The sequence below is a fragment of the Octopus bimaculoides genome, chromosome 9 (assembly GCF_001194135.2).
Source record: "Octopus bimaculoides isolate UCB-OBI-ISO-001 chromosome 9, ASM119413v2, whole genome shotgun sequence".
In the NCBI taxonomy this organism is placed as follows: Eukaryota; Metazoa; Mollusca; class Cephalopoda; order Octopoda; family Octopodidae; genus Octopus; species Octopus bimaculoides.
This window is the reverse complement of record NC_068989.1, coordinates 42,291,287-42,305,050: the sequence shown is the minus strand read 5'-3', so window position 1 is coordinate 42,305,050 and position 13,764 is coordinate 42,291,287. Positions and strand designations below refer to the sequence as shown.

Sequence of the window (13,764 nt, the reverse complement as noted above, 5' to 3'; positions counted from 1 at the left end):
AATAACTTCTGAATTGTCTGAATGGGACAGCTTTAGGAATTATGTTTTTGTTTATAATAAATATTTCACATAAAGTAGAAGTGATGAATAAATAGCAATGATAATGGATGTTTTGGGGGTCTTTTTTTGTTTTTGTTTTTTGTTCAGGCAAAAAGAAAAGTCTTTATGCTTATCTGTGTGCATTGTTTTAATATTAATAGGAAATATAAGAGGAAAACAGAAATTGAAGTAAAGGAAAGCATTGTATGAAGTGTGTTTAAATAATGGTATTAAAAAGACAATCAGGGGAAAATAATAGTTTATAAATGCCATTATCATTGTACTTTGTTAAGGCAGCAAACTGGCACGCTGGGCAAAATGCTTAGCAGTATTTAGTCCATCATTACATTCTGAGTTGAAATTCTGTTGAGGTTGACTATACCTTTCGTCCCTTTGAGGTTGATAAAATAAGTCCCAGTTAAACAGTGGGGTCGATGTGATCGACTTATTTCCTCCCCAAAATTGCTGGCCTTGTGCCAAAATCTGAAATCAATATTATTCTACTCTGTAAGTCCCATAAAAGAAACAATAAATATCAAAGATTTTGCATGGCACTTTGGCTAAGTGTCTTGTAATATAGCCCAAATCGATTAATGCCTTGTAAGTGAATTTGATTGATGAAAAGTACAGAAAGCCCATTGCATGTGTGTGTGTGTGTGTGTATGTATGTTTGTGTCTGTGTGTATATCTTTTACTTGTTTCAGTCATTTGACTGTGGCCATGCTAGAGCACTGTCTTAAAGGGTTTTAGTCAAACAACTCCACCCCAGGACTTATTTTTCTTAAGCTTTGTACTTATTCTATTGGTCTCATTTTGCTAAACCACTAAGTTACGAGGATGTAAACACACTAACACTGGTTGTAAATTAGTAGTGGGGGAACAAACACAGACACACACACACACATAGACATCTGCATACTTATATATATAAGTATTTCCTGGGGAACAGAACACAACATGTTGTGATCGATGGAATCCACTCAAGCCCAGCAAAAGTCACCAGTGATGTCCAGCAGGGGATTGTCTTTGGCCTGCTTCTCTTTATAGTCTATGTAAACAATCTTTCCAGCATCATAAAGCACAGCAAAGTGAAAATATTTGCTGATGACTCTAAGCTCCAGAAAATTATCAATGAAGAAGAAAACCAAGCTGAACTCCAGTCTGATCTACATGCTGTGAGTCAATGGGCAAAATGCAACCAAACAAAATGCAACCAAATGAGGGAAAATTGGAGCTGATTAATTTTGGAAGAAAGACTATTCTAAAATAGCCATACTCTCTTCCTTCAGGGGAACTACACACTGCAATAATATCAGAAACCTAGGAGTAATTGTTGACAACAATCTAAGCTGGAGTGCCCACATCAACAATAAGGTCGATATAGCTCGTAAGATGAGTTCCTGGATCCTAAGAACCTTCCAGTCTAGAAAACTAGGTGTCATCATTCCTCTTTTCTCCTCCTTTGTATGGCCACACCTCAAATACTGCTGCCCCCTGTGGTCTCCCCATACAAAACAAAACCTTTTGAAACTTTAATTGCCCCAGAAGGCATTCACTAAAAGAATTAAGGGCATGACTGATCTCGATTATTGGAACGCCTTAAAGCATTAGCATCGCTGTGAGTGATACAGCATTTTCACAATGTGGAGAATACACCACCAGCATTGCCCAAACAACCTCAACATTAGCTTCAAAATTCATCCAAGGCTAGAACCATAGGCGATATGTCCTCTACTCAATTCAGGATCACAACACATAAATACACTGCAACACGATTTCTTTTCCTCAACAGACCCTTTTTTTTAACATTGCCCTGAAACAGATTAAAGAGGAAAAGGATCCCATCACCTTTAAATGGAATGTAGAGAAATTTCTTCAAGGAATACCTGATAATCCACCTATACCTGGATATAACTCACTCAACAAGAACTCCCTACTTGAATGGACCATGATACTACAAAACTTTACTTAAAAAGGATTTAGCTAATCCTATCAGGTGGTGCTATTAATTTAGACATGGCCTAGACCAATCTAAGTTATCTCAGTTCCGTCTACCAGATCCACTCACACACACACATTCCATATTACGTCCCAAACACCAGCATAATAATTATAAAGTTGTTTCATTAAATTCTTCATTATTTTCAAAATTAATTGAAACAAAAACAGTGTAATTCAACAAAAATATAGTGACAATAGGGTTATATTATAACCCTTCCTTTCCTTGTGATTTTGGCCTGCTCTCTTTGAGCAATATCATATTCAATTATCTAAAGTAATTACATAATTAGGTACAAACTGACATTACAAAGTTTTGAACTCTCAAGCCAAGAATCACAATCTTAAAGTGGCGAGAAACGATCTACAAACATTGGGACTTACAGAGGAGATAACAGGAGACCAAGATGCCTGGCAGTTTGCTGTGCTTGAAAAGACACATCAAGCTAAGTAAAAACTTGGTTGCCCTTGCATACAAGCGTGTCCCTTGCAACCCTCTTCAGCTGAGCATCATTAATCTTGCAGGCTCGTAAATACTGGTGCCACATAAAAAGTACCCATAGCGGTGCTGCATAAAAGCACCCAGTACACTCTGTAAAGTGGATGGCATTAAGAATGGCATCCAGCCAAAGAAATCATGCTAAAACAGACATGGAGTCTGAACAGCCCTTCAGTTGGTCAGCTTCCATCAAACCGTTCAACCCATGCCAACATGGAAAACGGGCATTAAATGGCGATGATGATGGTGAAATCTCCCACGTTCTTCAGGATCTCATGCATATGTGCTTGCTGCAAGCATTTTGTAAAATCAGAAATATTTTGAAGTAATCTTTTTTTCTTTTCCTTTAAGTTTTGCTAATATAAGCATTAAACATCAGTTGCAACAGATGGATTATATAAATCTTTAAAGTGGTTTTATAATAATAATAATAATAATAATAATAATAATAATAATAATATTCTTTCTAAACTGGAAAATAATGTGTGGAAAACATTGCCTGCCTAACTGAGTTTAATTCCTACAGATTTTGACTTATTAAACTGCAGAGGTTAATTGACTTGCTAATACCTTCTCTTGTTGGTTTACAATTTTGATGGAGACCAATTTTTATAATCTTGCATTCATGTTGCTAATTCAGAGATCCATTTTATCAGTTTCATTTGTATATCATTTGTCATCATTTTATGCAGTTAATCAGCATATTGGAAACTAATTAGTCATTTCTTAATCCTCAGTAATTAGGAACAGTTTCAGGAATGCAATCAATCTTTTTAGCATTTGGGAAATTCCATTGCCTTCCTTTCTTTTATTAAAAAAAATTTTTTTTTTAAACATATTGATCTTCAACTGTCAAGAAGGAGTATGTTGAAAGCTATTTAGAATTTGTTTATGAGTTTAGGGTATTAGTTGCACCTAACTCAATTTAGGATACCAGTCCTACACTGTAGAAACAAAAAGTTGTTTGAGTTTAAGGTTTTAGTTATACACCTAACTGGGTTTAAGGCACCAGACCTCCACCTCAGTAATGAAAGATGTTTGAGTTTAGGGTTCTAGTTGTACACCTAACTGAGTTTAATGCTTTAGCATTCAGATTACTCTATGCTTGTTTATTCACATTGTTTTGAATTAATCATGCATTATCTCATAGCTTCGAGATTTTGATGATGTGGTTGTTTATTTTTGAATGACAATGTAAGATAAGTGTGAGAAGCTGGATCTGGCCAGTTTGAACATTAAATAGATAGAATATTTGAGTTGGATATGACTGGTTTAAATGCTAAAGTGTTAATGTACTAGTCTTACTCCTTACTGACTAAAGGGTACTACACAACATTGAGACAAACTAAAGTGTGTGTGTGTCATCATCATTTAACATTCGTTTTCCATGCAGGCATAGGTTGGAGAGTTTAACAGAAGTTGGCTAAGCAGAAGACTGTACTGGGCTTCACTGTCTGTTTTGGTATGGTTTTTATGGCTGGATGCCCCTTCCTAACACTAACTACCTTACAAAGTAGACTGAGTTCTTTTCAGGTGGCACCAGTACCATCTACATTTTGAATGGAGATGAGCACTGATGTTCCATGTGATTATTGTTTAGGGATTTCTCTTTTAACATGAAACCAATCATAGCTCTAACCCATAAATAAAGAATATTTATATATATATATATATATATATATATATAGTCGATTCAAATAAACAAATAATAATATTAACAGTAACAAACAACAAGAGGACATGCACAAGAATTTCAGGCCTTGTGCCTATATTAGAAAGGATTATTATTATTATTATTATTACTAGCTGGCCCCGTGCTGTCAAAAAATGGCAGCTAATTGTTGTATTTTTTCTATAAATATGGATGGTAAATTAATACACTTGTCAATGTTATCTAGTTGTTGTCTCTTGAGATGTAACATTGATCAGTGTTTGTTACTGAAAGAACGTTAGTTCACTCATACAAGCCTTCACATACTTCCCTTGTACATGTACACACACATACTCACGCAGAGTTGAAACACTGTTTGATTTTTTCTTTTCAGCATTGAATGTTCACCATCCCACCTCCATTGCACACACACACACACACACATTCCTCCCTTTTACATACACACACATACATACTCACAGAGTTGAAACGCTCTCACTACCAGTTTGCCATCACTCTTTCCTTCCTTATTTATCTATCACCTCTTCCTTCCTTTCTCATTCATATGTTATGATGGAGAAAAACACATGAGTATTATTATAGTAGATTATTATTATTGTTAAGGCAGTAAGCTGGCTGAACTGTTAGCACACTGAACAAACTGCTTAGTGGTATTCTCAGTTCTCAGTTCAAATTCCACCAAGGTCACCTTTGCCTTTCATCCTTTCAGGGTTGATAATATAAGTACCAGTTAAACACTGGAGTCGATGTAATCAACTAGTCCTCTCCCTAAAAATTGCTGCCCTTGTGGCAAAATTTGAAACCATTATTATTATTATTGTTGTTATTAATAATAACAATAATTCTTTTTAATTTTATATAAAATGTTCCCATGTGTATCATTGGGTAATTCTGCCATAGATTTACCACCCTTGGTTCTAAACTACAACAATTTTAAGACAATCATTGCTCTGGCTTACATGTTTATTATTAGTTTCCTTTCAACTTCAATTAGAATAACTTTCTATTTCAATCTCTGGTATCTTGTTAAACAAACAAGGACAAATGTTGAAGTGAATTATAATTATTTCCTGATTACATAACTGCAAAGTAGATGACATCATTAGTCATTCCCACCTCCCATCACATGAGCTTATTCTGAAAATGCATGTTTCATGATTCACAAAGTTAGCAAATAATTTATGACCAAATTAGTTAATAAGTTTTGGTAAGTTTGTATACCATGGGGAGATGTGGAATCTAATGTTGCATGATTGTCTTTTCTCTGAGAGACAGCCATGATTTAAAATTTTGTTCCTCTTTATTTCTTTCTTTCATTCTTAGATAGTCCTAAAATATCAAATTCTTTATCTCCCCCAGAATATTCAAACTTATCCAAATTTAAGAACTTCTCTGTAATTTTCACTGAATGTTTGCATGGGTTAGTGATGGGGAATGTGCCCAACTGATAATTTTAACTCTTAAGCCTTTTAATGTTGAAATCATATATATCTGCTCAAAATGTTATTACCCTTAACTGTAGAAAGCAGTTTTATATACTAGTCTGCCATTTGTTGAGGAATGTCATGTTTGAAACTTTTTTTTTTTTTTTTTTTTTTTTTTTTTGTTGAGATATGTCAAATTTATTGAGACCCTGTGACTTGCAGAAAATACCAATTCTATTTTTCAGTAACCATTTAGTATAATTACTGGAATAATCAAGAAATTTAATTTTTCAGTTAAAATGTTAAATATATATCTTTCTCTGCTGTATTTAGACACGTGGAGGCAAAGTTTCATATTTGAAAAACAAAAAGTGATTGAGTAAAGATCTGGAATCTAAGGACACTTCTGAAAGATATCATTGACAATTATTAGCTAATAGGGCAGAGTTCTTGGAGGTCAGTAAGGTAGGTTGACATGAAAAGTGGACAGTTACTGTTTGTCTAAGAGAAAGCAGAAGATAAAGTGTTATGACTATAATCACAAGTTAACAAAGAATGACTAAGCTTTAAACACCAATGCAATGATATACCCTTTACCCAGATACTCAATATGTTAGAAATAACAGCCAAATTCCCTCCACTCTTTAATAATAAAAGAAATAAGTATATATTAGACAATGTAGTATCAGGATTTCAGTTAAGTGATTCTTAACTGTTTTGTCACCATACTGCTTTTGTTTCATTTAATATTGAAAATAATAAAGAATTTAGTAAAAAATAGCTTTCTCATTATCAAACTGGTGTTTTGGAACACAGATTAGCATGAAATTTTGATGTAAAAGCTTTAAGTTCAATCCCTTTAAAATAAGAAGTTTGTATTGTAGAACCAAGGGTGGTCTCAGGTAAATTGGTATCAAAGAAGATAAACGATGTGCCATGGTACACCATTGTGTTGTAAGGCTTTTTAAAAATGTAACGTATTGCTTTAGAACATCTATACTAAATCTTGAGCATCTTGAAAAAACATGTTATCCTAAAAATTTGCTAGGTACAGGCATGGCTGTGTGGTCAGAAGTTTGCTTCCCAACCACATGGTTCCAGGTTCAGTCCCACTGTGTGGAACCTTGGGCAAGTGTCTTCTACTATAGCCTTGGGCTGACCAAAGCTTTGTGAGTGGATTTGGTAGATGGAAATGGAAAGAAGCCCGTTATATATATGTATGTATGTATGTGTGTGTGTGTGTGTGTGTGAGCAACACACTTTATTTCAATTCCTAGACCAGGCTGTGTGTGTGTGTGTGTGTGTTCTTGAGCAACACACTTTATTTCACATTGTATGTCTTCATGTCTGTGATTTTCCACCATCACCACTTGACAACTGGTGTTTGTGGGTTTACATCCCTGTAACTTAGCAGTTCAGCAAAAGGAACTGATAGAATAAGTATCAGCCTTTAAAAAGTAAAAGATAAGAGATACAAGTCATCATCATCGGGTCTTCAATACAAGTATACATGAGACAGTTCAACAGGATCCATGATTTGGTATGGGTTCTGTGGCTGGATGCTTTTCCTAACACCAACCATTCTACAGAGTTTACTTTTTCATGTCACCAATACCAGTGAGGTCATAGAGTAACTCACAAGACAGAGAAAATGCCCCTGATACTGAGGGGTGTGTTATAGAGAGGAATAAGCCTTTAAACCAGGTGTTGAGAGGCTAAAGGTAGAGGGACAGACACTGATATCTTGCTGTTGTGGAAATCCATGGCTAATCCACATTATGTCAGAGGTAACCATGTATCTTTGCTACAATGTTATATTTCACTTGTTTCATTCATTGGGCCTTGAAATTTTAGTTGAACTAATTGACCCCAGTAGTTTTTATAAGGTGGGTACCTATTCTATTGATCTCTTTTGCTGAACTGCTAGATGACTGAGCCTGAACAAACTGTCAAGTGGTGGTGGTGGTGGGGGGACAAGCACACACACACACACATAACAGGCTTCCTCACAGTTTTCCATCTCCCAAATTCACTCACAAGGCATTGGTAGACATGAGGCTATAGTAAAAGACACTTGCTCAAGGTACTGTGCAGTTGGACTGAACCTGAAGCCATTTCACTGCAAAGCAAGCTTCTTGACCACTTAGTCATCACTGCACCATTATATTTATATAATTAATAGAACATGAAGGTAGTGGGTAATGATTTTCTTCACGACTTCAGGGAGTGACGACCCTGTCTGACACAAGTCCCGGGCTCAGTTGGCTCCAGCTGACAGTACTCGATATGGGCCCCTATCCAGGGTTACAGAAAGGAGACAACTTTCAAAGAAATCCGGAGTGGAGCCCCGTAGGCAGTTTAGTGTTCGATTCGACATTCTTCCTGCAGCTCCTGCAACCAAGCTGGTGCCAAACGTAATGCTCTACACTCCTTTGGACTATGTCACCAAGGTTGAGAGAGGAATCCTGACAATTGGGCTACCCAGGATTTTCTTACATCTAGCCCAGGCCTGTGCAAAACTGGAGAGGAAACTGGAAAGGACATGAAATGTAAAAACCAGACTGGATTAGTTTATGCGCAACTGCATTGTCTCCCAAGACAAAAGGATGCCAACAACAACGTGAAGGTGTGTGGATCAGTGGTTAGAATGTCAGGCTCAGAGTCATGAGGTAGTGGATTTAATTTCCAGACCAGGCTGTGTGTTGTGTTGTGGAGCAACATACTTTATTTCACATTGTTCCAGTTCACTCAGCTGTAAAAATGAGTTGTAACATCACTGGTGCTACACTGTAGCAGCCATTGCCTTTTCTTTGGATAACAATGGTGACATGGAGAGGGGAGGCTGGTATGCGTGGGCGACTGCTGGTCTTCCACAAAAACAATCTTGCCTGGACTTGTACCTTGGAGGGTAACTTTCTAGGTGCAATCCCATGGTCACTCATGACAAAAGGGGGTCTTTACCCTTAATATAAGGAAGATGTAATATCTGTTTGTATTTTTACCTTTAAAATATGACTTTTTAAAATACATTCCATACAATGTGTGCCAGTAATTTTTTTATTTTATCTTCTGGGCCACTATGAAATCAAAGAAGTTGATAGGCACCATCCAAAATATATGGAAAGGTAGGTTGGTCATTGGTCTATGCACTTAGGGCTGTCTGGGGTTAACCTAGCACAACAACAGAGATTTAAAAAGAGTAAATCTCAGAAGAAGCATGCTTGAATTTGAACCTGTATCCTTTGATAAACATTTTAGTTGATTAACTTACTATGCCAATGATATTCAAATATTTTTCAACCAAACATAATGTTGATAAATTGTAATTAACTAATCAATTATTTGTTTGTGATTGCAAATTTAAGGAGAATGAAATGACAATTCCACAACTGGAATCCCCTGCAAGGAAGAACCTCTCCCGGCAGGAATTGAACATTGGACGCTTGGAACGACAGCTAAATGAGCTGAGGGCCATGTCAGTGTCTGCAGGAGAGAAGGTAAAAGTTTCATCATTATCATCATCATCATTTTAAGTCCACTTTTCCATGTTTGCTTGGATCAGATTGAATTTGTTGAGGCAGATTTTGCATGTGCACATGTACACATACACATGCACACACACACTCATATATTTTTATCTTGAAGGATTTTTTTATGAGGTGCAACATTCAAAAGATGTTCTTTACGTGCCACCAGCATGGGTGCACTTGGCTTTACGGGTCCTCTCAAGCACAGCACATCACCAAGTCTCAGCCACCAGCCATTGCCTCTGTGAGGTTCAAAGTTTGAAGATCATACTTCACCATCTCATCCCATGTCTTCCTGGGTCTACTTCTACCACAGGTTCCTTCCACAATTATAGATCGGCACTTCTTTACACAGCTATCCTCGTCCATACACATCACATGACCATACCAGCGCAGTCGTCTCTCTTGCACACCACATGTGATTCATCTCTCAAGATGCTTACACTCTATCAAACATTCACACTGACATTGCACATCCAGTGAAGCATACTGGCTTCATTTCTTTCAAGCCTACGCATGTCCTCTGCTGTGAAAGCCTATGTTTCACTGCCATGCAACATAGCTGTTCACACAGACATCAGCATAGAGGCGCTCCCAGGAGCAGCCTATCTTGAATTTCTCTGTTATTGCCTGGAGGACTGTGATGAACAAAAGGGAGCTGGACACCAATCCTTGGTGAACCCTTCTTGTACCCTGAATTTTTCACTGTACTCACTGCCCACCCTCACCTTACTGGCAGTGTCCCTGTACAAGGCTTGTATGGCTCTCACCAACCACTTGTCTATCTCTACTTTCCACATGACCACCAGATAAGGGATCAGGGGACCCTGTCAAAAGTCTTCTCCAAGTCAACAAAAGCCAAGTACAGAAGTTTAAATTTATCTTTGGCTAGGTATTTCTCCTGAAGTTGCCTTACCAGAAATGGGAAAATTGATCTGGTTTGCAGAATTACCTGATTGATAGGTTATCAGGTTGTTAGTTTGTTTCCTGAAGTTCATGTTGCAGATCAATAGGTTATTTTCATCACAGAACTCCAGTAGCCTTGTTCCTTCATTGTTTCAGGAACCAATTCCATGGCCCCCATGTACACCATAGAAGATATAAAACTGCTGTCCAACATGCCTGTTGAAATCCCCAGCCACAGAGATGAGATCATTGTCACTCATCTTTGAGGTAGCCTACAGAAGAATATCATAAAAGTGGTCCTTCTGTTCATTTGGTAGGCCTACATGTGGGACGTAAGCAGATATAATTGTAGCTATACTATTCTGCAAGACTAGCCTGAGCTTAATCACTTTATTGCACACTCTGACTACCTCTATGACCTAATCCACCCATTTCTCTGCAAGAAGTATGCCCACACCACCTACTTCATCACTGTTACCTTCCCAGAAGATTTTATACCTATGTGTCTTAACTGTGAGGAACCTGGCTGAAGCTCCTCTCCACCTTACCTCTTGGATGCAACACACATCAACACGCCTCTGTTCAAGCATCTCTACAATCTCGTTAGACCTACATTTCAATGTCCCTACATTTACTGTGCCAACTCTGAAAACTGGAAAAGGGATGTGGGAGGGAACATGGAAAGGAGAGTTGTTATTCAGCACCTGGAAAGAAGGTTTCTGTGATCGTTTGATAACAAACATGTCACAACAATTGTTCTCGCTTTTAACCTATCATCATTCAAACATGTTAAAATTGTTGCCCCTACTGGGGGTGAGAGCAAGGTAAGCATTATAAATATAAGCGTTACTGCAGCTGCAAATATACATATAAATATGCCAGTGTTAAATTAAGTAGGGAAGGAGAGATGTTATACACACACACACACACACACATACATACAATGGTCTTCTTTCACTATCCATCTACCAAAAATATTCACAAAGATTTGGCTGGGCTAGGGCAATAATAGAAGATACTTGCATAGTGTTGTATAGTGGTACCGGACCTGAAATCTTGCAGATGCCAAATGAATTTCTCAAACACACAACCATGCCTACCCCAGTTTAATCAAATCAAATAAATGAGGTGAATTAAAATGTTTTTTGTTTGTTTGTTTAGCTGAACAGTCAAAGACAGACAACACAACAGCCTGAGCCACCACCAAAACCAGTGACCAAGAACACTACTGAATCTGTGGATTTTTTTTCTAAGTTTGGTGAATATGACAAAAGAAAGAAGAAGCTCAGAGAAGAACTAGAGAACGATTACCAAAAGCATTTGGCTGGGGTAAGTCCATATGGTGAGAGGATATGAGAGAGAAGAGGAATAATGGAGAAAAAATATTTATTTATATATCTATATTAGTTTAGAATAGAGGCAGCTGATGAAGGAAAAGTTCCATAAGCGGCTCGTCTGTTTTCCTGTGTGTTCAGTCTGTTGTCCGTTTTTTTGTGCTTTATTTATGTTCCCATTCCTTTTTTGTCCACGTTTTTTGATGTCCTATACCCGGATATGTATCTATATATACATGTAGATGTAGGTATGTAGATATATGTATATAAGCATATGCTCACATATCATTTGTATTATTATATATATAAATATACATATATATATATATATATATATGAGAGAGAGAGAGAAAGACAGATAGGGAGACATTTCAGTCAGTTGTCTCTGTTTGTTGTTTTACTCATAGAATATATATATATATATATATATATATATATATATATATATATATATATATATATATGTGTGTGTGTGTCAGTTAGTTTTCTTATGAATTTGGTGGATAATCTGTTGCAGTAAGCTGTTTGTGTTTGAGATTACTAACGCTATACTGCTCTGGTTTGCAGGAGAACCTGCGACGTTATGGTAATTCTAAAGGACCTGTAGACAATACAGCTTCACACCCAGGCTTTGGAAGCAGTTTATCACTGGTCAGTATCAGTAATTATTGGTGGTGGAGTTGCTCTTTAACCCTTTAGCATTTAAACTGGCCGTATCCAACCCACATATGCTACCTCCCAATGTTATTCTAAAAATATACAATCATGTCATAAGAAATTCAAATTTACAAAATGATGCACGATTAATTAAAATCAGTGTGAATGAAAAAGCCTTACATTTGGATGCTAAAGGGTTAATCAAAGGTTCTTCATCTATTACCATCCTATGTTTTATTCAGACATTGTGTCTCTGGGGCCACATCAAACATGCATATTTGAGGGCAATTTAGCTGTTGTTTTATAGCAGGTTGTTTTATAGCAGGTTGGGCAACCATATAGAGGCTTCCTAGCTGGTACTTACATATAGAGTATATAATATAGTGTATATAGTATACATCTTGTTGGATATAATGTATACTATATGAGGGTGTGCTGAAAAGTTCCTGGCTTTGGGTAAAAGAAAATACAGGAGGATCAGTTAATTATGATTTTATCCAACATATTTCCCTTTCAAATTTGCACACTTATTGCAGTAGTCCTATTCTAAGCCCTGTAAAAGAACTCAGAAGGTTGGGCCTCCAACCAAGCCTTTTGCAATACCCTTAAAACCAAGAACTTTTCAGCACCCCCTCATATTTTGTTGCTTATCATCTGCTCAAAACTAGAATCAAGCAGCCCTATGATCTATGACATTCCAGGTATGACTGTGTCCTTTCTGGTGGTCATGTGGACTTAGTCCACTCTGCTGGGTGGTCAGTGTTAGGAAGGGCATCCAACCATAAAAACCCTGCCAAAACAAACACAGAAATCTGGTGCAGGCTCCTGCCTAGCTGGCTCCTGTCAAACCATCCAACCCATGCCAGCATGGAAGGTGGACATTAAATGATGATGATGATAATGAATAGGATGTGATTTGAAAGAGATTTGTCTGTTATTTCTGACTAGTAACGCTGAGAATCTTCCTTTTAAAATTGCTATATTTTGTAAAAAAAAAAAAAAAAAATGAAATTAATGTTTTGACAATGAGGCAAGATTACATTACATTGAAGAATTTTGTTGTCAAATCGTGACCATAAATGAACTGCCTTTTTATTAGAGTCTGAAGCCCTCATCATTTTTATTATTTATATCCCAGGATGTGTTTGGTGTAGAAAAGCCTTTGTTGCGTAATCGCTTGAAAGCTATTGAGAACACAGAAAGTTCAGAGCCCAATAAACATATCAAATGGGCAAATGGACCCCATGAAAGGAGTAGAGATGAACCGAATACTAGCAGGTAATGCTGCCTTCAGTTTTCAATTCTTTTAGTCTGTCATGTCTGCACCAGTTGCTATCTATCTATCTACCTATTTATCTATCTATTTGCATGTGTATGTGTGTGTGGGTATATATCTATTTATTCATTTATTCACATTTTTATATCTGATTTTTCTTGTTAGCTTGGGTTAAGTGAACATTTTACTGAGCTGAATGCTCTCTTCCTATTGCCAACCTTATATGGCCAATACAAATACACAATCAATTCAAATATATGAGTAACAAAATTAACAGATAGCAAGAGAACATGCACAAGGAATGTATTAATTTGACACTCGGTATGAAAAAAAGTTTTTAACATTTCAAGCATAGCTCTTCATCAGAAAAGAGAAAGGGAAAAGTCCAAAGAAAGAAAAGAAATTGCCAACTCTGTGTGTGTGTGTGTGTGT

The 13,764-nt window shown here is 36.8% G+C and overlaps 2 protein-coding genes across 2 annotated transcripts in view; one reads left to right on the top strand and one right to left on the bottom strand.

Moving 5' to 3' along the window:
- Positions 1-13,764, bottom strand: part of LOC106870301 (uncharacterized) — a 204,355-nt gene that overhangs the window by 54,927 nt on the left and 135,664 nt on the right. The gene's annotated exons all lie outside the window — the stretch shown is intronic.
- LOC106870298 (centrosome and spindle pole associated protein 1) overlaps positions 1-13,764 on the top strand; it is a 139,234-nt gene that overhangs the window by 88,661 nt on the left and 36,809 nt on the right. The window contains exons 5-8 of the mRNA XM_052970909.1: positions 8,998-9,129; positions 11,227-11,394; positions 11,967-12,050; positions 13,195-13,334. Of these exons, the coding sequence (XP_052826869.1) occupies positions 8,998-9,129; positions 11,227-11,394; positions 11,967-12,050; positions 13,195-13,334 (524 nt within the window). The remainder of the gene's footprint in view (positions 1-8,997; positions 9,130-11,226; positions 11,395-11,966; positions 12,051-13,194; positions 13,335-13,764) is intronic.